Here is a 24,637-nt window from a genome sequence, read left to right as displayed (position 1 = left end):
GGAACTCCAGTGGCACTGTGGATTTCTCTGCACAGCTCGTCCTCTTAGGCCATTATTTTATGGGGGGGGAGGGGTTAAGAACTCCACTGGCACTATGGCTTTCGCTGCCCAGCTGCAGGGCTTTCTCATGCTTGCATTGGTGCATATGTGCATGGTTGGATCTTTTTTCCCAGGCGGCTGTGTGTGCTTGTGCTCACTTTTTCTCTAGTGCATATAGATGGTTGATAGACAAACAGATGCTGGTATGTTATGGTGAGACATGTCAAAGGAGTGGCCTAGTGGTTAGAGCAGCGGTCTTGCAGTCCAGAGGTGGCTGGTTCAAATCCCGCTGCTGCTCCTTGTGATCTTGGGCAAGTCACTTAACCCTCCATTGCTTCAAGTACAAACTTAGATTGTGAGCCCTCCTGGGACAGAGAAATATCCAGAGTACCTGCACCTTGAGCTACCACTGAAAAAGGTGTGAGCAAAATCGAAATAAATATATGGAATGTTGCTACTATTGAAGATTCTACATGGAATGTTGCTAGTGGAGGAGTGGCCTAGTCTTGCAATCCATCTTGCAATCCAGAGGTGGCTAATTCAAATCCCACTGCTGCTCCTTGTGATCTTGGGCAAGTCACTTAACCCTCCATTGCCTCAGGTGCAAACTTAGATTGTGAGCCCTCCTGGGACAGAGAAATAGCCAGTGTACCCGTATCAAAGGCTTTGCTGAAGTCCAAGTAGATTACATCTACTTGGACTTGGACCGTAGAAGTCTTTCCAGCACTGTTCTTGTACTAAAAGTTCTGAAGCTAACGTCAAAGCCCCTTAAATTTACACTCCAGCCCATCCATATCTATTCACTGACGATCAGGGCACAGACAGTAGAAGTCTGCCCAGCACTGGCTTTGTTTCCCAATTACCGGTGTTCACCCAATATCTGCTAAGATTCCGTAGATCCATTCCTTCTAAACAGGATTCCTTTGTGCTTATCCCACGCATGTTTCAATTCCATTACCGTTTTCATCTGCACCATCTCCCTCGGAAGGGCATGCCATGTATCTACCGCTCTTTCCGTGAAAAAAATACGTCCTGACATTACTCCTGAGTCTGCCCCCCTTCAACCTCATTTCATATCCTCTAGTCCTACCGCTTTCCCATCTCCAGAAAAGGTTTGTTTGCAGATTAATACCTTTCAATTAACTGAACGTCTCTATCATGTCACTCCTGTTTCTCCTTTCCTCTAAGGTATACATGTTGAGATCAGCAAGTCTCTCCTCATACGGTTTGCAACGCAAATCCCATACCATTTTTGTAGCTTTTCTTTGCACCGCTTCCAGTCTTTTTACATCTTTTGGCAAGATATGACCTCCAAAACTGAACACGGTACTCCAAGTGGGGCCTCACCAGTGACTTGTAGAGGGGCATCAACACCTCCTTTCTTCTGCTGGTTATACCCCTCTCTATGCAGCCTAGCATCCTTCTGGCCAGGGCTGCCGCCTTGTAACATCGTTTCTTCATTGTTTCCTGTTTACTAAACCAAGCTGTAGGTGCGCTAGCTTTTTCAGTGCGTGCTAAAAATGAGCACATGCTACTACTACTACTAACTAACATTTCTAAAGCGCTACTAGGGTTACGCAGCGCTGTACAATTTAAACATAGAAGGACGGTCCCTGCTCAAACAGCTTACAATCTAAAAGACAAGAGAACAATCTAAAGATAAGTGAACAATCTAGCTAATGCTAGAGACGCCCATAGGAATATATGGGTGTCTCTAGCGTTAGTGCGTGCTAAAAACACTAGCACGCCTTAGTAAACAGGACCCTTAGTGAAGTCCCTGTTGTGTGTAATGGGATCTGTTTACATGGTACACACTGTAGTGAATCCAGCCCTTATACGACCCCAAACCTTTTAAAGTTGCTGTGGCTGATTTTGCCAGGCTGTTCACCGTATTTTTCTGGATGTGACACGAATCCCCTGTCTAGTTGAAAGTCTGCTGAACCCACATTCTGTGTCCTGCTTCACTTTCCCCTCATGAACTGCTCTGCTCTTCTTGAACGTTTCTGCTTCCTGATTGTAAGAGTTTGCAAGCACTGTTTCGGGAGGGAATGAGCTTGTGTTTGGTTGGTATTGTTGAGACTTGGCTTCGGGTCAGAAATAACCCTGTGACTTAACGAGGTATGCCAAGTGATTATAAAATAGTGCATTTATCCAGGGTTAAGAAAAGTGGGGGGTGGTATTGCTGTTATATATAAATCCTTTTTAAATGTTGAATTAATATCAGAATTGATATCCCCTACTCTAGAATTTTTTGCCTGCTCTTTTGCTACTGATTTTTTTGGTCAATTGTTCTAATCTTCCCCCGGCAGTTGGGGTATGTCATATGAGGATTTTATATTTATTTATTTATTTATTTATTGCACTTGTATCCCACATTTTCCCACCTATTTGCAGGCTCAATGTGGCTTACAAAGACCTGTTATGGCATCGCCATAGGGTAAAGAATACAATTGGTGTTACACAGAAATCAAGGAAAACAAGAGGGTCTGGTCAAGCAGTTATAGAAAGATACATTCTGAATAAAGGTGGATAGGTGTTGTGTTATAGTTAGTTATGGATTCTCGTGGTAGGCCTTGTTAAAGAGAGAGGTTTTCAGAGATTTGCGGAAATTACTTAATTCGTTGATCGTTTTCAGGTGAGTTGGGAGTGCAATCCATAACTGCATACTCATGTAGGAGAAGCTGGTCGCGTGCGTTAGTTTGTATTTTAATCCTTTACAGATGGGGAAGTGTAGGTTAAGAAAGGTGCGTGACGATCTTTTAGCATTTCTGGGTGGCAAGTCCACGAGGTCTAGCATGTAGGTCGGGGCATCTCCGTAAATGATTTTATGAACAATCGTGCAGATCTTGAACGCGATACATTCTTTAAGTGGGAGCCAGTGTAGTTTCTTTCTTAGGGGTTTTGCACTTTCATATTTTTTTTTCCAAATATGAGTCTGGCTGCGGTATTTTGGGCTGTTTGAAGTTTCTTGATGGTCTGTTCTTTACAGCCAGCGTAGAGTGCATTGCAATAGTCCAGGTGACTTAATACCATTGACTGTACCAGGTTCCAAAAAATGGCCCTTGGGAAGAAAGGTTTTACTCTTTTGAGTTTCCACATGGCGTGGAACATTTTCTTACTTGTATTCTTCACGTGATTTTCAAGTGTGAGATTTCGATCAATGGTAACTCCCAGAATTTTCAGATTGTTTGAGACAGGGAGGGAAAAGTTTGGTGTGGTTATGGTGGTGAATTTCATGGTGTTGTGTTGTGAGGTGAGTATAAGACGTGTTTTTTCTGCGTTGAGTTTCAGCTGAAATGCATCAGCCCAGGAGTGAATGATTTGGAAGCTTTGGTTGATTTTGTTGGTGATTTCCTTTAGGTCATGTTTGAACGGGATGTAAATCGTGACATCATCTGCATATATGTATGGGTTGAGATTTTGATTGTCTAATAGCTTAGCTAGGGGTATCATCATTAGGTTAAAGAGGGTTGGTGAGAGGGGAGATCCTTGGGGAACTCCGCATTCAGGTACCCATGGGGTTGATAACGCCGTGCTAGTTGTTACTTGGTATGATCTTGTCAGGAATCCTTTAAACCATTTAAGCACGTTACCTCCAATTCCAAAGTATTCCAGGATGTGTAATAATATTCCATGGTTGACCATGTCGAAGGCACTGGACTTGTCAAATTGTAGGAGAAGTATGTTGTTGCCAGTTGCAATTGTTTGTTTAAATTTATTCATTAAAGTTACTAGTACTGTTTCTGTGCTGTAGTTCGATCAAAATCCTGATTGAGATTCGTGCAGAACTGAGTGTTTATTTAGGTGGTTAGTGAGCTGTTTCATCACTACGCCTTCCATAAGTTTGGTTATCAGCGTGATAGATGCTACTGGGCGGTAGTTGGTTAAGTCACTTGTATTTTTCTTTGCGTATTTAGGTAAAGGAGTAAGTAGAATATTTCCTTTATCCTTTGGGAAGAGACCATTTTGTAGCATGTAGTTTAGGTGTCTCGTGAGGTCTATAATGAATTGTTGAGGGGCAGATCTTATAAGATTACTAGGACAGATGTCTGATTTGCATTGCAACTTGGTGTATCTTTTAAGTGATTGAGAGATGTTTTCGATCGATAGTGAGTCAAAGTTGGTCCATGATCGGTCTGCTGGATATTCCCCATGTATTGGGTCTAGACATTCAAGGAGGTTTACATAATCAATTGTGTTGCTGGGTATCATAGTTCGTAGCTTTATAATTTTCTCTTTGAAATAGTTCGCAAGGTTGTTTGCTGATGGGGTAACTATGTTGTTAGAAGTAACCGGCGTGGTGTTTCGTAGATTATTTACGAGTTGGAAGAGTTTATGTGTATCCTTGTAGCCTGGTCCGATTTTAGTTTTATAATATGATCTTTTATGTCATATCTCCTCATCTTAGGCTAATATAGTTCTATTGGGTGATTTTAATTTGCATATGGAGAACGTTAATGATTTCAACTCTGTTTTGGTTTCTGATTTTTTTTTTTAATCAATTGAGCCGAATCTACCAAATTATTTGTCTGCTCATCCTAAAGGACATAAGCTGGATTTATCTAGTGACATATTACAGGATTATGGTTGGGAAGCCGTCCCATGGTCAGCAAACAGTAGATCATCATTCGTTATCAGTTGGAAGGAAAGTTTTAGGAAGTGTCAGCATAGTCTGCTGGTAGAAGACATGAACTGAGGTTGAAGGGGGGCAGACTCGGGAGTAATGTCAGGAAGTATTTTTTCACGGAGAGGGTGGTGGATACGTGGAATGCCCTCCTGCGGGAGATGGTGGAAATGAAAACGGTAACAGAATTCAAACATGCGTAGGATAAACACAAAGGAAGGAGCGGAGGAGTAACCTAGTGGTTAGTGCAGCGGACTTTGATCCTGGTGAACTGGGTTTGATTCCCACTGCAGCTCCTTGTGACTCTGGGCAAGAAGTCACTTAACCCTCCATTGCCCCTGGTACAAAATAAGTACCTGAATATATGTAAACCGCTTTGAATGTAGTTGCAAAATACCATAGAAAGGCGATATATCAAGTCCCATTTCCCTTCCCTTTAGAAGGAATGGATCTACGGAATCTTAGTGAAGATTGGATGGCAACACTGGTAATTGAGAAGCAAAACCAATGCTGGGCAGACTTCTACGGTCTATGCCCTGATCGTGACAGAATAGATATAGATTGGCTGGTGTGTAAATTTTAAGGGGTTTCAACGTTAGCTTCCGAACTTAGTGCAAGAACAGTGCTGTGCAGACTTTTACGGTCTGTGCCCTGAGAACGGCAATGGAATGAGGTATTAGCAGTGGCAAATTTTGGCAGATCCAACTCCCAGTCTTTCCTGAGGGAATGGGATGCAATAAGCAAGCAGGTTTTGGATAAAATTGCTTCTGTGAAAAGTAAGAAAAATCCTTTTGCTTAGGAATTCTCCCTAGTTTAATCAGGAAGTTCTCTGCAGGCTAAAGGATTATGTAGAAAACAGGCTAGGGATTGTTCAGAGTGGAGGAAAGTGGTTTGAGATTACAAGGTAAAGATTAAACAGGCTAAAGTGAATTATTGTGACTCTTACACTACTACTTATCATTTCTGTTTCACTACTAGACGTATGTAGTGCTGTTCATTGAACGTGTAAGAGACAGTCCTCGACAGAGCTTACAAACTAATCAGAACAGACAAACAGGACAAATAAGGGATTAGGGAATTACTTAAGTTGAGAATGATAAAACAGACCTGGGTACTGAACAAGTGAATAAGGGTTAGGAGTTAAAAGCAGCCTCAAAAAGGTGAGCTTTTAGCCTAGATTTGAAGACGGCCAGGGCTGGAGCTTTATGTATTGATGCAGGAAGTCTATTCCAGGGATATGGTCAGAAAGATAAAAGGAACAGAGTCCGGAAGTCACAGTGGAGGAGAAAGGTACAGATAAGAGAGATTTACCCAGTGAACAGAGTTCCCAGGGAGGAGTGTAGGGAGAGATAAGAGTGGAGTGGTACTAAGGAGCTGCAGAATGAATACACTTGTAGCTCAATAAGAGGAGTTTTTGAATAGTATGTGGAAGTGGATAGGGAGCCAATGAAGTGACTTGAGGAGAGGGCTAATATGAGCATAGCGACACTGGTAGAATATAAGTTGTGCAGCAGAATTTTGAACAGATTGAATCACCTTTACGCTGATGACTCCCAGACAGTGCCATAGCGAGGGCGGCTGACACCCGGGGCGGGTCGCCGCTGCGCACCCCCCCCCCCCCCAAGAGCACATTGTTACTTACTTTAGAAGCAAGGGGCGGGCGGGAGGGCCGATCCGCCCCTGAGTCCACGTCGCTGGGAGCTGCGTCGGCTCCATTGGTTCCTTGCTCTCTCTGCCCCGGAACAGGAAGTAACCTGTTCCGGGGCAGAGGGAGCAAGGAACCAACGGAGACGACACCCCCCCCCCAGCGGCGTGCACCCGGGGCGGACCGCCCCCCTCCCCTCCCTTCCTATGCCACTGCTCCCAGAACTACCTCTCCACACCAGAAATCTCGGCAGAAATCCAGGCCAAGATATCTGCCTGCCTGTCTGACATTGCTGCCTGGAGGTCTCACCGTCACCTGAAGCTCAATAAGTCCAAAACCGAGCTCCTTATCTTTCCACCTAAACCAACCTCTCCCCTTCCCCCACTCTCTATTTCTGTCGACAACACCCTCATTCTTCCTGTCTCATCTGCTCGTAACCTTGGGGTCATCTTCGACTCCTCCCTCTCCTCTGCACATATTCAACAGATTGCTAAAACCTGTCGTTTCTTCCTCTATAATATCGCCAAAATTTGCCCTCTCCTTTCTGAGCACGCTACCAGAACCCTCATCCACACTCTTATCACCTCTCGCTTGGACTAATGCAACTTGCTTCTCACAGGTCTTCCACTCAGCCATCTCTCTCCTCTTAAATCTGTTCAAAATTCTGCTGCACGATTAATATTTTGCCAAAGTTGCTATGCCCATATCAGCCCCCTTCTGAAGTCATTTCACTGGCTCCCTATCCATTTCCGTATACAGTTCAAGCTCCTCTTATTAACCTATAAGTACATTCACTCTGCTGCCCCTCACTACCTCTCCACCCTCATCTCTCCCTACACTCCTTCCCAGGAACTCCATTCACTAGGCAAATCTCTCCTAATTGCACCCTTCTCCTCCATCGCTAACTCCAGACTCCGTTCCTTTTATCTCGCCGCACCTTATGCCTGGAATAGACTTCCTGAGCCATTACATCAAGCTCCATCCCTGGCCGCCTTCAAATCCAGGCTAAAGGCCTACCTGTTTGATGCTGCTCTTACTACTACTACTACTACTACTATTTAGCATTTCTATAGTGCTACAAGGCGTACGCAGTGCTGCACAAACATAGAAGAAAGACAGTCCCTGCTCAAAGAGAGTACAATCTAATAGACAAAAAATAAAGTAATCAAATCAATTATTGTGTACAGGAAGGAGGAGAGGAGGGTAGGTGGAGGCGAGTGGTTACAAGTGGTTACGAGTCAAAAGCAATGTTAAAGAGGTGGGCTTTCAGTCTAGATTTAAAGGTGGCCAAGGAAGGGGCAAGACGTAGGAGCTCTGGAAGTTTATTCCAGGCTTAGGGTGCAGCGAGACAGAAGGCGCGAAGTCTGGAGTTGGCAGTGGTGGAGAAGGGAACAGATAAGAAGGATTTATCCATGGAGCGGAGTGCACGGGAAGGGGTGTAGGGAAGGACGAGTGTGGAGAGATACTGGGGAGCAGCCTTTTTATTTATTTTTGTTACATTTGTACCCCGCGCTTTCCCACTCATGGCAGGCTCAATGCGGCTTACATATTGTATACAGGTACTTATTTGTACCTGGGGTAATGGAGGGTTAAGTGACTTGCCCAGAGTCACAAGGAGCTGCCTGTGCCTGAAGTGGGAATCAAACTCAGTTCCTCAGTTCCCCAGGTCTTCTTTTCTTCAATAATCCCTTTTCCTTATGTGTCCTATCTGTCTGTCCTACCCTTATCCCTTATTTGTCCTGTCTGTCTGTCCTGATTTAGATTGTAAGCTCTTTTGAGCAGGGACTATCTTTTCTTCATGTTCAACTGTGAAGTGCTGCGTACGACTGGTAGCGCTATAGAAATGATTTGTAGTAGTAGAAGAGAGAGATGGCTTAGTGGGAGACCTGTGAGAAGCAAGTGGTGATGAGAGTGTGGATAATAGTTTTGGTAGTGTGCTTAGAAAGGAAGGGATGAATTTTGGTGATGTTATAGAGAAAGAAACGATAGGTTTTAGCAGTCTGATGGATATGTGCTGAGAAAGAGAGATAGGAGTCAAAGATGACCCCCCCAAAGTTACGAGCTGATGAGACAGGGAGGATGAGAGGCAGTGGCGTAGCCAAGGGTGGGCCCAGGCCCACTCAGTAGCAGCACACCTATGATGTGGCTGGCAGGGATTCCCAAGCCCCATCAGCTGAAAACTCTCAACAACGGTCCCTCCTGCGTACCTTGTAAATAGTAGATCTTCGCCTGCAGCAAGCAGCGACATACATACTACTCGCACTGACCCCACAGCCTTCCCTCTGACATATTCCCGCCTATACGGAAACAGGAAGTTGCATCAGTGGGAAGGCTGTGGGGCCAACATGAGCAGTGTGTTTTAGTTGCTGTTCGCTGCCGGTGAAAATCTGCTATTTAAAAGGTATGCGGGAGAGGGAGGGATGTTTGAAACACCATATGGCATGCAAGTGAGAGAAGGAGAAACCAAATCACCTGTGGGATGGGACGGGGTTCTTCTGCCCACCCCAAATTAGGTGTCTGGCTACGCCCCTGATGAGAGGTTCTCCACAGAGCTAGAGAATGGGAGAAGAGGAGACATCCAGGCAGTGGTGTCAGGCAGGCTGAGACTTGGGTCTGGATTCCTGCTGAAATTTCTGGTGTGGAGAGGTAGATCTTGGGAGTCATCAGCGTAAAGGTGATACTGTGTTATGAGATCAGAGCACTAAGGGAAGAAGTATAGATGGAGAAAAGAAGAGGTTCTAAGACAGAGCCCAGAGGTACACCAACTGAAAGTGGGATAGAAGTGGAGGAGAAACCACCAGAGCATACACTAAAAGTGTGATGGGAGAGATAAGAAGAAAGTCAAGAAAGAACAAAACCATGAAATCCAGGTGGGAGAGGCATGATGACAGGCGACAGTCAGACAGAATGGAGGTGGTTGAAGCTTGAGAGCTGAAAAGAAGGGAGAAGACAAAAGGGATGGTGAGGTGATGAAAGCAGAAGGTGGGCATCTTGAAGTATACAGTGGTTTCAGATGGAGAAAGAGATTGGCCAAGGGCAGTATCAAAAAGAGAAAGTGTACTGGAGTCATTGAGAATAACAGAAAGAAAAGAAACCAAACCCTGTAGAGAGAAAATGTGTCGGCATGTAGCACCTGAGGAGGCTTGGGGTGGACCTTATATAGGTCAAAGTTCCCTAGACTCCAAAAAATTATGTGGTTGGTAAATAGCTTGTGTAACACACAGGAGTTGACTACTATAAATGAAATCTCTTCCACAGGCATGGAATTAGCCCAGTATTTTAAGGGCAAGATTACTAATATCAGGCAGGTTCTTCCTATGTCTTGCCCTATTAAGATATCAAGTTACTTGGATGACCTGGCCATTGTTTACGATGGAGTTCCAGTTGGTCGTCTTTTACATGTCATCTGATTATTTCATATGTGTAGAAATACACTTTTTCATCTTGTCTGCTGAATATTTGCATTGGCTATTTACTTAGAATCGCCCTACTAGAATTTGTTGGCCATTTACCATATTTGCATTTCATGTTGACTCAAGGCCTTTATCCTGATATGCACCTATGCATATGTATTCATCAAGCCTTAATTGCTTTTTGCTAAAGTATCTTGATTTGTAGTTTTAATATTCCTAATTGTTCAAGTTAATCTTTCACGAACGAAGTTAACCTAATACCTTTCAATTCTTGTTATGAGACAAACTTTTCTTCCTGTAACCAAATTCACTCTGTATCCTCTACCTTAACTATGTATTTCTCTTCTCCGGAACTGGTATTCACCATTTACGGATCTATGTAAGTAAGCCACATTGAGCCTGCATATAGGTGGGAAAATGTGAGATACAAATGTTAAAAAAATAAATAAATATGCAAGAGGAGATACCATTAACATCAATGGTCCAAATTTGAAGTGAAATGAGGTATGTAATTAATCCACCAATGGCCTCCGTTTCCCTTTTAAATAAGGTAATAGAGGGTCTGGTCACTCAGCAGTTAATGGTTCTTAGATGATCGAATGGTCTAACGTTTGGCAATTAAAATTCAATGCGAAGAAATGCAAAGTGATGCACTTAGGGAGTAGAAATCCAAGGGAGACGTATGTGTTAGGCGGGGCGAGTCTGATTGGCACGGATGAGGAGAGGGATCTTGGGGTGATAGTATCCGAGGACCTGAAGGCGACGAAACAGTGTGACAAGGCGGTGGCCGTAGCTAGAAGATTGCTAGGCTGTATAGGGAGAGGTGTGACCAGCAGAAGAAGGGAGGTTTTAATGCCCCTGTATAAGACGTTGGTGAGGCCCCACCTGGAGTACTGTGTTCAGTTTTGGAGGCCGTATCTTGTGAAGGATGTCAAAAAAATGGAAGCGGTGCAAAGAAAAGCTACGAGGATGGTATGGGATTTGCGTTCCAAAACGTATGAAGAGAGACTTGCTGACCTGAACATGTATACCCTGGAGGAAAGGAGGAACAGGGGTGATATGATACAGACGTTCAAATATTTGAAAGGTATTAATCCGCAAACAAATCTTTTCCGGAGATGGGAAGGCGGTAGAACGAGAGGACATGAAATGAGATTGAAGGGGGGCAGACTCAAGAAAAATGTCAGGAAGTATTTCTTCACGGAGAGGTGGTGGATGCTTGGAATGCCCTCCCGCGGGAGGTGGTGGCGATGAAAACGGTAACGGAATTCAAACATGCATGGGATGTGCATAAAGGAATCCTATGCAGAAGGAATGGATCCTCAGAAGCTTAGCTACAATTGGGTGGCAGAGCAGGTGGGGGGAAGAGGGGTTGGTGGTTGGGAGGCGAGGATAGGGGAGGGCAGACTTTTATACGGTCTGTGTCGGAGCCGGTGATGGAAGGCGGGACAGGTGGTTGGGAGGCAGGAAAAACTGCTGGGCAGACTTATACGGTCTGTGCCCTGAGAAAGACAGGTACAAATCAAGGTAAGGTATACACATGAGTTTATCTTGGGCAGACTGGATGGACCGTGCAGGTCTTTTTCTGCCGTCATCTACTATGTTACTATGTAATGTACTCCATCAATCACAATCTGCTTTTAGGTCTAAATATATAGTACTGAGATTGTGTTAGCTACTCTTGTTTTAGAACTGAGGAGATTAGTTAGCTTAGGTAATAAGTACTCGTTTTGCAGTTCAGTATTTCAAGTGCTTTTGACATAGTGGGTCATATAGTTACTGCAGCTGTGTTGGGATTACAGGGATAGTTCGGAAATGGTTTCAGGACTTCCTGGGCTATAGAGTGAAGATGTCTGGGTCTCTGTCAACCATTGGAGACCAGAATGTGTTGTACCACCGGGGTCACGTGTCTCCCCTGTTTTATTTAACCTCATTAAGGCTCCACTGGAAAGAAAGCTGGTTTCTCTTGATCTAAAGGGGTTTGAAAGAAAATAGAACAGATATGATATTTAGCACCATTTGGGCTTATCTGTAGTCCAGGGTCCAAGGTGGGGCTGAAGTTGCGCCAGACAGAAGGTTCTGATTTCAGCACGAGAGGCGCGTTGTGAATCGCTGCTCACTGTTGGCAACCTCTAAAACAAGAAGACGGCTTTGAAAAGGTATTGGGGGGGTGGTGAGAGGGAGGAAGGGAGTCCAACGTGCATTAGAGAAGGAGGAAAAGGGCTTGAAGCTCGGATTGCGGGGGAAGGGGAGGAGAGGAAGTCATGGGTGGTAATGTCGCTTCCTGAGCCCAGAGAAGTGCCTGAAAACTGTTCAGCTCCATTGTGGTGCAAATTAAGTCCTGAATACATAGTACCATAGTAGATGACGGCAGAAAAAGACCTGCACGGTCCACCCAGTCTGCCCAACAAGATAAACTCACATGTGCCATTTTTTGTGTATACCTTACCTTGATTTGTACCTGTCTTTTTCAGGGCACAGACCGTATAAGTCTGCCCAGCACTATCCCCGCCATCAGAAATTAGGCTTCTGGGATCTTACAGACTGTTTTGAAAGCGCTGAAATATATATATATATTTTATTCTGGAGATTTTTGAATTAATAAAATTAAGACTGTGTTTTCTTTTGGCTTTAATTCTATTCTGCTTATTTAGCTTTTTACAAATTGTAAGCCACATTGAGCTTTTCGGCAAATGTAGGACAGAAATTGCAAATAATGTAATTTAATGTGATTTGTGCTTATATTGGACTGAGTGGAGGTGGCTCAGGAAAAGGTTTTCATTTATATAGATGCTTTTGAAAATTTGATCATGAGAATTAGTTACACACCAACGAGCGGGTTTACGTTCACAGTTTTCCTGTGGAAGTACATGTGGACTTTCCCTTTTCAAGATCTGGCGAATCCCACCCAGAAAATGACACGTGCGTTCACTGCCCCAGGCCCACAGCCTGTTCTGATTTGAAGCATATTCTTTGACTCAGCATTTTGACACCAATGTCCTGCTAACAGGCAAAATAATAAGTTAACATGTTAAGGTCTGCTAATCCTAGAAATCTTTGGTGTTCCCTACTGCCAAATGCAGCTTAGAAGCTTGACAGGTGAAGGTTGTGCTGCCGTGTTTCGCTGCCTCTTCTGAAACCCCATGGTCTCATAGTTCACTGTCCTGCACAGTATTTCACGGAAGACGCACTCTGTACCAGGGGGGAGGGGGAGGAGAGCAGGAGCTGTTTGCTGCTAGAGAGGCACAGGGTGTGGGCTTGTCAGCACCTTGGCACTACGTGACCTGGCAGATTTAGAAAACCATGAGTCATGTGACCAGAGGCCATGCAAGGTTCTGCTGAGTCACTGTTTGTTCCTGGTTGTGCTGAATCACTGCTGGTCCCTCAGGAAATGAGACCTGGGACAGCAGTGCCACTAATCTGCTGGCCCGTGTATACTGCTGAGTCACAGGCAGGCCTCTGGGGGATGGGTACTGTCTAGTACAAAACTGGCACTCCTCCGATCTCAGTGTGTGTGTGGTGTGAAGTTTGCAGTTCCACAGCCTGCGCAGTCCCCGTCCTGGTCTGGGAGAATATGTGCCAAGTCGCACGCATTCAGGCCCCTTCTCCAGGTCACCCACTTATGGATGCATTACCTCTCTCCAGAGCCAGCAAAAACTGTAATTCCCTTCTCTTCCTTTCTGCTTTCTCGGTATTGCTGGCAATGTCAGCAATAAGCTGCTTCAACCAATCCTGGGGGCCTTCCTTAAGCTGTGTCCCGCCCTCGAGGAAACAAGAATTTGTTTCAGAAAGGGCAGGAACGGGAGGGAGAGGGGTGCTGCATTGGGGTGCAAGGAAGAGAGAGGCCCTACATGGGGGTGCAAGAACAGAGAGAGGTGCTTCGTGGTGGGGACAAGGAGGGAAACAGGTGCTGCATGGGGGGGCAAGGATGGAGAGAGGTGCTGCATCGAGGGGGCAAGGAGGGAGAGAGATAAGCTTCAATGGGGTGGGGGCACGGAGGGAGAGAAATATGCAGCATTGGGGAAGGGGTCAAGGAGGGAGAGAGGTGCCACATTGGGGAAAAGGACAAGGAGGGAGAAAGATGGGCTGCATCAGGGAACAAGAAGAGAGCGAGTGCTACATGGGGGGAGGACAAGGAGGGAGAGAATACTGCATGGGTGACAAGGAGGGAGAGGGGTGCTGCATTGGGCTGCAAGGATGGAGAGAGGTGCTGCATCAGAGGGGGGCAAGGATGGAGAGAGTTGCTGCATGAGGGGGCAAGGATGGAGAGAGGTACTACATCAAGGGGGGGAAGGAGGGGAAGATAACGTTCTCCTCCCCCCCCCCCCCCCCCAATATAGAATCATCAGGGGGAACAGAGGTTCTGTATTGGGAGGCAAGGAGGGGGAGAGATGTGCTGGATCAGGGGGCAAGGAGGGAGAGAGAGGTGCTGCACTCTTTTCCACTTAGTGTTTCTTCTCTCTTTTCTCTTCCTTCCTGTCTCTAACAATTATCTTTCCCTTTCATCTTTCTCTCTTTTTGTCTTCTAAATCCTTTGCAAAGTCTCTTCGCCACTTAGGGTCAGATGCACTAAACTTTAACGACCCGTTACAACCCTTTAACAAACAAGTTTTAAACCGTGACATGCATTAAAGGCCTTTTTCTGAAGACGACAGCAGCTAACGAAAAACGGAATGCAGATGAGCAAATTGTTTAGAAACCCTATTGGAATGAGATGCGTCAAAGTTTACCACTTGCCCTAACGCAGGAAAACCACCGGAAAGCTAACAAGAGGTCTGTACCTCTCGTTAGGGCTGCCTGGCTTCCAAACTGTAATGTAAAAAAAAAATCGGGAGGGAGGGGGCAAAAACGCTCGTCAGGAGCATCCTTTATGAGTGTACTTGCCCCCCCCCCCCTCCGAGGTCGCTGCTGCTCCCCGTTCCCCATGCATTAAAAAGCACAAAACTTTATCAGCCCTGGCCCCCCTCCCTCCCTCCCTTCCTTCCTTTCTACTTTCTTTCTTCCACAGCCCCGCCCCCACCGCCCCCCTGAGGTCGTCGCCGCCGCTCCCCCCCCCCCCCTCCGCCTTACCGGGACCGCGCAGCGCCTCTCACCTCTGTATGAAGGCGCTGCATGGGCAAGAAAAACATCTGATCACCGCGAGTCTTCAGGATGTGTCTCCTTCCCTGAGCTGGGCCCGCCCCCGTCTGACGTAGGTTACTTACGTCAGACGGGGGCGGGCCCAGCTCAGGGAAGGAGAGACGTCTTGAAGACTCGCGGTGATCAGATGCTCTTCTTGCCCGTGCAGCGCCTTCACACAGAGGTGAGAAGCGCTGCGCGGGCCCAGTAAGGCGGAGGGGGGGAGCGGCGGCAGCGACAACCTCGGGGGTTGGCGGGGAAGGGGCACGGGGGCGGAGGATGGCAGGAGGTGGAGCTGTGGGCGAAAAAAAGCAAGAGAGGAAGGGAGGGGGGGCCGGGGCTGATAAAGTTTGGATTTCTATGCTGCAGGGGGAAGCGGGAGCAGCTGTGACCTCGGGGGGGGGGCAAGGCCATCCATACAGGACGCTCCTGACGAGCGCCTTTGCCCCCTCCCGAAGCACACGTGTTTGTGTTTTGTTTTTGTGTTGTTGTTGTTTTGATGTTTGTGGCATGCGCAGAGCAGCCAGCATAACGCTTGGCTGCTCTGTACATGCTTTAGGGGCCGATTACCGACGGGGATTACACCAGTTTAATACATTGTACTTTACAATACCGCACCGAACATGTGCGACTTGTTTTTTTTAGTGCATTCTTCGTTTTTTCAAATTCGTTAGGTCTTTTACGTTTTAGATTTTTTTACGTTTGGTTGATGCATCTGGCCCTTAGTGTTTCTTCTCTCTTTTCCCTTCATTCCCATCTCTAAGTTATCTTTCCCTTTCATCTTTCTCTTTTTCTCTTAAGTAGAGGAGTGTGGTGGCCGTGTTAGTCCACTCTTAAGGTTATCAATAGAAATCAAACAAAATAAAACATGGAAAAGAAAATAAGATGATTCCTTTTTTATTGGACATAACTTAATACATTTTTTGATTAGCTTTCGAAGGTTGCCCTTCTTCGTCAGATCGGAAATAAGCAAATGTGCTAGCTGACAGTGTATATAAGTGAAAACCTTCAAGCATTACTATGACAGTCTGACAGGGTGGGAGGATGGGGGTGGGTAGGAAGTATGCATGGGGACATCAAAGCATATCATTGATATTCTAACAGGATGGGTGTGGATAGGTGAGGGGTGGGGTGATCAACAGAGACATACAGCTTTATGGTTTATAATGGGCTAGGAACCCCAGGTCCTTGTTAAGTCCTTTCTGTTGGGTGTTAAAATATTCAATCATTCTGACTTCAAAGGTCTTACGTTCTTGTATGGTTTTAAAGTTACCTTTCAGTATTCTCACTGTGAAATCACTGGTACAGTGTCCTGGTCCTGTAAAATGCTGACCAACAGGGGTGGGAGCCCTACTGGCACCAGTATTGTTCATGTGATGTCTATGTAAATTGAATCTTGTCTTAAGCATCTGGCCTGTTTCTCCAATATAGCATCCTTTGTTACATTTTTTACACTGAATGATATATACCACATTGGAAGATGAGCAAGTGAAAGATCCCTTTATGTTGAATATCTTTCCTTTGTGGATGACTTTGGGGTCCTGTAAAATATTTTGGCATAGTTTGCAACTGGATAAATTACAGGGAAGTGAGCCCTTCTGTTCCTTTTCAGTCTGTGATGGAAGTTTACTTCTGATTAGCTTGTGTTTTAAATTAGGTGGCTGTCGGAAGGCCAGTACTGGTGGGGATGGGAATATCTTTTTCAGTAATTCATCCTCCTGGAGTATAGGTTGTAGATCTCTTATGATTTTCCTCAGTTCTTCCAGCTCTGGATTGTATGTCACTACAAGGGGGATTCTGTCTGTGGATTTTTTCTCCTTGTACTGTAGCAGATTCTCCCTGGGTGTTTTGAGGGAGGAGGCAATATTCTTGGAGATTATTTTGGGGTTGTAGCCTTTCTGTTTGAAGGATTCAGTCAGGGTTTTAAGGTGTCTGTCTCTGTCCCCTGGGTCAGAGCAGATACGGTGGTATCTTGTGGCTTGGCTGTAAATGATGGATCTTTTTGTATGTGAAGGATGGAAGCTGGAGTTGTGGAGGTAGCTGCATCTGTCTGTGGGTTTCTTGTATATAGATGTTTGTATACAGCCATCACTGATTGAGACCGTGGTGTCCAAAAAATTGACTTTTTCTGGGGAGTAGTCAATTTTGAATCTGATTGTAGGATGGTATGTATTGAAGGCAGAATAAAATTGTTTCAGAGTTTCTTCACCCTCCGTCCAAATCATAAAAATGTCATCGATGTACCGGTAGTATTTTAGAGGTTTGGTCTGGTATGTATTCAGAAATGTCTCTTCCAGCTCAGCCATAAAAAGGTTGGCATATTGGGGTGCTGTCCTGGTGCCCATCGCAGTGCCCATTATTTGCAGATAGATATCATTGTTAAAGCGGAAGTAGTTGTGAGTTAAAATGAATTTGATTAATTTTGTAATAGTTTCTGGTGAGTATTGATGGTCCAGTGTGGATTTTTTTAGGAGTCTTCCACATGCAGCTATGCCATCCGCATGTGGAATGTTGCTGTATAGTGATTCTACATCCATCGTGACCAGAAGGGTGTTAGGTGGTAGTTGCTTGATATTTTTCAATTTATTCAGAAAGTCTGTGCTGTCTTGTATGAAGCTGTTAGTTTTGTGTACGAGAGGTTTCAGAATTCCCTCTATGAATCCAGATATTTCTTCCGTGAGTGTGCCAGTACCTGATATGATTGGTCTGCCAGGGTTTCCCGGTTTGTGGATCTTGGGTAGCATGTAGAATGTGCCCACAGCAGGCTGGTTTGGTATGAGTTTCTTCAGGTGAGGTTGCGCTTGTGTAGGAAATGTTTTGATAAGGTCTTTCAGCTGTTTTGTGTAATCCTGTGTGGGGTCCTCAGTTAGTTTCCTGTAGTATTTATTGTCTGAGAGCTGTCTTTGCCCCTCTTCAATGTATTTTTGTATGTCCATAATTACCACTGCGCCTCCTTTGTCTGTGGGTTTGATGATAATGCGTTCATTAGTTTGTAGGGTTCTTATGGCCGCTCTTTCTGGTGGGGTAAGATTGTACAGAATTCTTTTTTGTTTGTTGGAGAGTTGTGATTTAACCCTATGTCTGAAACTTTCTATGTAATTATCCAGTTTGTAGTTTTGTCCCTCCTGTGGGCTGAAATAAGTGTTCTTTTGCTTAAGACTGTATTCCGGTCTGTTTGGTGTCCCTTTATTATAGAAATGTGTTTTAAGGCGCATTTTTCTAAAGAATTCTTCTAGGTCTGAGTATAGTTGGAGTTCATCTAGTTTCCTGGATGGGCAGAATGAGAGCCCTTTGGATAGCACAGATACCTCATGCTGTGATAATTGATGGTTCGAGAGGTTTATTATCCCCATTTGGTTTGCATCTGTAAAGGTGTGATCAGTATTCCCTGGTTTGTTTGGGCTCTGATTTTCACATGCCTCTCTTGGATGTCTCTTTATCCACTCATAGTGAGATTTCACCTGTCCTTTACACCACCTCTCTCCACCCTCCGGCACTTGGTCTTCTTATTTCACCTCTTACTTAGCTTAATATTACCTTACTTAAGCATCCTGTTCAAACTTCTTCTACTAACCTATAAATGTACTCACTCTGCTGCTCCCCAGTATCTCTCCACACTCGTCCTTCCCTATACCCCTTCCCGTGCACTCCGCTCCATGGATAAATCCTTCTTATCTGTTCTCTTCTCCACTACTGCCAACTCCAGACTTCGCGCCTTCTGTCTCGCTGCACCCTACGCCTGGAATAAACTTCCTGAGCCCCTACGTCTTGCCCCATCCTTGGCCACCTTTAAATCTAGACTGAAAGCCCACCTCTTTAACATTGCTTTTGACTCCTAACCACTTGTAACCACTCGCCTCCACCTACCCTCCTCTCTTCCTTCCTGTACACATTAATTGATTTGCTTACTTTATTTTTTGTCTATTAGATTGTAAGCTCTTTGAGCAGGGACTGTCTTTCTTCTATGTTTGTGCAGCGCTGCGTACGCCTTGTAGCGCTATAGAAATGCTAAATAGTAGTAGTAGTAGTACTTACATCTGTGTTTTTCGCTCAGTGTAGGAGGAAATGCATTTCTGTTATTATTTCTCGTGGGTTTTACGGCTCGCAGACACTCTGTGGCTTCTCAGGATTTCCATTTCTGATTTTTGCCCTTTATTTTGTAATTGTTGAGAGCTGGTGGGTGGTCTATATGTGTGATCTAGGGTGAGTGACTCTGTTAATGTGTAGTTTGTGAGCAATTCAACATGGTATCAGTATAACAGAACATGTTACCGTAGTGAAATGAGAGTCTATAAAGACCCAACACAGCCTGTCCACTCTGCCCAGTAACCTCTGTCTCACTCTCTCTCTCTAGGTATGGTTTGGGCTCTGGTGTATCCGATACATCTCCACTTTCATGCTTTTTGTACTAGGGATCCGGGCTCCGGGTCTTCCTCGCAGACCATACATGTTGCTGATTAATGAGGAGGAACGGGATGTGGAGAGCCGACAGGTGAGTCTGGGTGACCTCTCGCTGCCGTTCTCCCTATAGGAACTTTTCCTGCTCATCATCACTGGCTGTAGTGTATTATAGAGAGTAGCAACAACGCAATGTCAAATTATAATTCACAAAGACACCGTAATTCTGCTTTATCCTTTTTTGAGATGGGGAGACCAGAACTGCGCACAGTACCCAAGGTGAGGTCAAACCGTGAACCAATGCAGAGAAATTATTTGATTTGATTCGTTACTTTGTATTGTACCTTTTAATTTAGAAAAGAATACATCAAAGCAGAGTAGAAATAATTTAGGAATTATTCAGAAGGGGATGGCGAATGAAAATGACATTCTAGGGCTAATTTTATAAAGCGAGTTTTGCACATGGAGAGAAATGGGCATTTACCCCTACCCTCCGTTTTCTGCAAATTAACCACTTCCTAATCCACAACAGAGCATTGTCTTCTGTGTCCCCTGGTTTCTTAATTTCTTCAGGAGTCTCTCACGAGGAACCTTGCCAAATACTTTCTGGTACCATGTCCCACATTTTTTTTTTCTCTCTTTCTCTGCCTAATTAAGCAGTCTCTGTGCGTGCCATGTGATACTTTTCCTGCTACACTTCTAGCCTGCGCTGCTGACATCACGTATAAAGATTCATGGCGGTCTAAATCGCTTGCAAAAGATGTTTTGTCACCCTGCCTTCATTTCATGCCTCTTTAAGTTGTAATTCTTTTTATTTGGTTCAAAAAAGGCATGCGAAGATTTGCGATTTATCGGAGGCATAAAAACAGAAAGGAAAACTTTCTCGTATGTTGAAATCAATTTTTATTGAGCAGCAGCAGTACTTAAAAAAAAATAGCAAAAACTGCATGACATTACAGAAAAATTCGAACATAGCAACAGAAATGGAAACAATACGTGGCTGAACCCATTTATGAGGAAAAATGAACCCCCAACCATACTCTTCCCCCACCACCTAACCACCTGTACCCAACCCCTTAATCCTCACAGCAAAGAGTATAGGTAGTAATCAGTGCTAAATCAGCTTAGCTATGAAGAGTGCGACTCAGTGACGTAGCTAAGGGGGGGGGGGGCCACGGGGGCCTGAGTCCCCCCAAACTGAGATCTGTGCCCCTGTCCCCAACCCCCGCCAGCTGAAGTCTTTTTTTCCAGTGCTGGTCTCTGGCACCGCCGCATTTCCTGCCCTGCTCTCTCTTCCCCTCACATCAGGCACGCTCGTTTAAAAACAAGGTATGACCACCTAAATTTCCAGAAATCACTAAAAACAAACCTGTTCAGAAAGGCATACCCCACCGACCCAAGATAAAAAAAACATGGTTACCTGCGACATAACGTAACCAAAGACGTATCCTAACTCTTTCTCTTCCTTTCTATGTTCCCCTAATGGAGTGGAGGAGTGGCCTAGTGGTTAGGGTGGTGGACTTTAGTCCTGAGGAACTGAGTTCAATTCCCACTTCAGGCACAGGCAGCTCCTTGTGACTCTGGGCAAGTCACTTAACCCTCCATTGCCCCATGTAAGCCGCATTGAGCCTGCCATGAGTGGGAAAGCGCAGGGTACAAATGTAACAAAAATAAAATAAAAAAATATTGTATTTACCTTACATGAACCTCACCTTGTATTTGTTCATACTGGAACTGGCTAACGCCGTTACGGTACTATGTAAGCCACATTGAGCCTGCAAATAGGTGGGGAAATGTGGGATACAAATGTAACAAATAAAAATAGTGAAACCGAGCATTTGCGCGTGCTCAATTTCATTAAAACGAACGTGCCGGACATGACATGAGGGGAAGAGAGAGCAGGGCGGGAAATGTGGCAGCGAGCGCTGGAAAATGCGCTTCAGCTGGCAGAGGTTTGGGAGCCCCACCAGCCAAGGCATGTGCGACGGCGGCAGTGGTGCCTTAGCTGGCGGAGGTTGGGAACCCCCGCCAGCAAAGTTATGTGTAGTGGAAGGGCTCACTTTGGGCTCTGGCTCCCTCCCACTTTGAGCTCTGGCTCCCTCCCACCTTGAGGTCTGGCTATGCCCCTGATGCGACTCCTTGCTACGGAAGATAAAGTCAGCCAAAATGGTTCCCAAGTAGCCTGAAATTGAACTCCAGCTACAGAATTTAGATCATGTATATAACGCTGCTCCAGTGTTAAAATCCCAAGCATCTGAGAATGAGTAGGCGCTGTAGGCGATGGCCATTGCTGGAGGATATTTTTTACTGTAAGAAGGACGGTGCTTTCTCATTGTATTCTTTGACCTGTGTTTACTGATTCAACAGCTTGAGATTGACACCAGTGTCACCTGTGAACTTTCTCTCTTCTGGCCTGTATTTTTTTGCTGTGTGTCCATGCGTGTCTGTCTTTGCCTACGCACCCACTTGCACGGTCCCTCTCTCCCCTCACAGCCTCTGCTGCAGGGTGAGACCCGCAGCCAGTCCACATGGAAGGACTTCAGACAGAAGCTGCGCCTCTTGGTGCCCTACCTGTGGCCGAAGGGTAGCCTCCTGCTGCAGCTGCTGGTCCTGCTCTGCATGGGGCTGATGGGGCTGGAGCGAGCCATCAACGTCTTTGTTCCCATCTACTACAAGAATATCGGTGAGTGCCCTGCGGTGTGCCGTGACACCAATGCAGAGGGATGAATGATGGTGTTTGTGCGTACAGATGTCTTTGGTGACCCTGGCAGTGATGCTCAGGCCTGTGGAAGTGTTGCCTCTCTTTTTGGTGCCTGTGATGGAGCATGTGGTGTTGCTGCTGCTGCCTCTGGGTTTTATGGTCGTACTTTGGCTGTGGCCACCTCTGGAGTCTTTAGCTATTAGGATACTGCTTAAATCTGGTTACTGCTGCTCCCCTCTCAGAACTGCAGTCACTAGCGTTGTCGAATGCCTTTCTTAATGCTGAATTGCAAGGTGGAGCTTGCGTATAAGGTGCTCTTACAGAAATGAAGAAGGCCTTACACAAATACAGTAACATAGTAAATGACAACAGATAAAGACCTGAACGGTCCATCCAGTCTGCCCAACAAGATAAACTCATGTTACATGGTATGTGATACTTTATACCTGAGTTTGATTTGTCCTTGCCTTTCTCGGGGTACAGACCGTAGAAGTCTGCCCAGTACTGTCTTGTACTAAAAGTTCTGAAGATTCTGGAATCCTAAAGAGTTACAAGATTCTGGAATCCCAATTAGTAGCAACATTCCATGTAGAACCCCAAAGAGTAACATAGTAACATAGTAAATGACGGCAGATAAAGACCTGTACGGTCCATCCAGTCTGCTCAGTAAGATAAACTCATTTTACATGGTATGTGATGCTTTATACCCGAGCTTGCTTTGTCCTTGTCATTCTCATGGCACAGACCATAGAAGTCTGCCCAGCACTGTTCTTGTACTAAAAGTTCTGAAGATTCTGGAATCCCAATTAGTAGCAACATTCCTTGTAGAACCCCAAAGAGTAACATAGTAAATGACGGCAGATAAAGACCTTATGGTCCATCCAGTCTGCCCAACAAGATAAACTCATTTTACATGGTATGTGATACTTTATACCCGAGTTTGATTTGTCCTTGCCATTCTCAGGGCACAGACCATAGAAGTCTGCCCAGCACTGTTCTTGTACTAAGTTCTGAAGCTAACATCAAAGCCCCTTAAAATTTACACTCCAGCCCATTCCTATCTATTCTGTCACTATCAGGGCGTAGACCGTAGAAGTCTGCCCAGCACTGTTCTTGTACTAAAAGTTCTGAAGATTCTGGAATCCTAAAGAGTTACAAGATTTCGGAATCCCAATGAGTAGCAACATTCCATGTAGAACCCCAAAGAGTAACATAGTAATGTAGTAAATGACGGCAGATAAAGACCATCTGCCCAACAAGATAAACTCATTTTACATGGTATGTGATACTTTATACCTGAGTTTGATTTGTCCTTGCAATTCTCAGGGCACAGACCGTAAAAGTCTGCCCAGCACTGTTCTTGTACTAAAAGTTCTGAAGATTCTGGAATCCTAAAGAGTTACAAGATTCTGGAATCCCAATTAGTAGCAACAGTCCATGTAGAACCCCCAAAGAGTAACATAGTAAATGACGGCAGATAAAGACCATCTGCCCAACAAGATAAACTCATGTTACATGGTATGTGATACTTTATACCAGAGTTTGATTTGTCCTTGCCATTCTCGGGGTACAGACCGTAGAAGTCTGCCCAGCACTGTTCCTGTACTAAAAGAACCCCAAAGAGTAGCAGCATTCCATGGAGAATCCCAAAGAACTTGATGGCTGCATACCATGATGAGGGGGTGGGCACAGGGATAGAGAACTCGTCGCCTCCAGGACTCGATGGCTCTGGGGATGGGTGCAGGGATACAGAGTTTCTCAGTGTGATTTCTCATTTTGAATCTATTCTTCCCGTTGCATTGGGCTGTGGGACTGATTTGGGTTTTGGCTGTTACTTCCTCTTACAGTGAACGAACTGACAGATGGCACTGCCTGGCGCATCCTGGCTGGTACTGTTGGCGTGTATGTCCTACTGAAGTTCTTGCAGGGTGGCGGGGCAGGTAAGGACCAGAGGGCAAATGGGGAAATATTACTTTGTTTGGAAAGTACTGTGAGAAAAGGTATATTAGTGTTTGGAAATAAATGGTCTCCTCAGTCATTTTATAGGTTTCTATATTCAATAAATGTTACTGTTGGATGGTAAGTGATGCAGTGATTTCTGTTGTAACAAAGTAGGGGTCTGGGCCAGACTTTTTCTATGTATTATGACTACAAAGTCTCATGAATGTCGCATTGTGAAATTCAGAACATGTCTTATTACCACTAATGTCAGTCACGTTCTATAAGTATTGGGACAAGTTTGACCTCACTTGTGTCTCTCTCATTAATTCCTGACCCTTTTATCTGGCTTACCTGTTACTAGTCCAGTTTCCCTCCCCTCGTCTGTGGCTCACACGGCACTGTCTGGGTTTCTCTTCTGTCTCTCCTCAGGCTCCACAGGCTTTGTCAGTAACCTGCGCACTTTTATGTGGATTCGGGTCCAGCAGTACACAAATCGGGAGGTTCAGATCCGGCTCTTTGCGCATCTCCATGCTCTGTCCCTGCGCTGGCACCTGGGCCGCAAAACGGGAGAAGTGCTGCGCAGTGTAGACAGGGGCACAAGCAGCATCAACAGTCTGCTCAGGTAAAAAGGGGGAGGGGCACCATCAGTACTGACAGTATTCTTGAATTATGGGGTGGGGGGTTATAGGTAGCCTGTCTGAGGTGTGGACATGGGGTGGGAATACAGCAATGCGTATTGTATGTGTGGGGGAGGGGGG

The 24,637-nt window shown here is 45.3% G+C and overlaps 1 protein-coding gene across 1 annotated transcript in view; it reads left to right on the top strand.

Moving 5' to 3' along the window:
* Positions 1-24,637, top strand: part of ABCB6 (ATP binding cassette subfamily B member 6 (Langereis blood group)) — a 79,045-nt gene that overhangs the window by 9,431 nt on the left and 44,977 nt on the right. Inside the window, exons 3-6 of the mRNA XM_030209983.1 lie at positions 19,194-19,331; positions 21,731-21,920; positions 23,786-23,878; positions 24,309-24,501. Of these exons, the coding sequence (XP_030065843.1) occupies positions 19,194-19,331; positions 21,731-21,920; positions 23,786-23,878; positions 24,309-24,501 (614 nt within the window). The remainder of the gene's footprint in view (positions 1-19,193; positions 19,332-21,730; positions 21,921-23,785; positions 23,879-24,308; positions 24,502-24,637) is intronic.

This window comes from Microcaecilia unicolor, chromosome 7, assembly GCF_901765095.1.
Source record: "Microcaecilia unicolor chromosome 7, aMicUni1.1, whole genome shotgun sequence".
NCBI classification, from domain to species: domain Eukaryota; kingdom Metazoa; phylum Chordata; class Amphibia; order Gymnophiona; family Siphonopidae; genus Microcaecilia; species Microcaecilia unicolor.
Note: the sequence above shows the minus strand (reverse complement) of the source record. Positions and strands in the feature narration are given on the sequence as shown.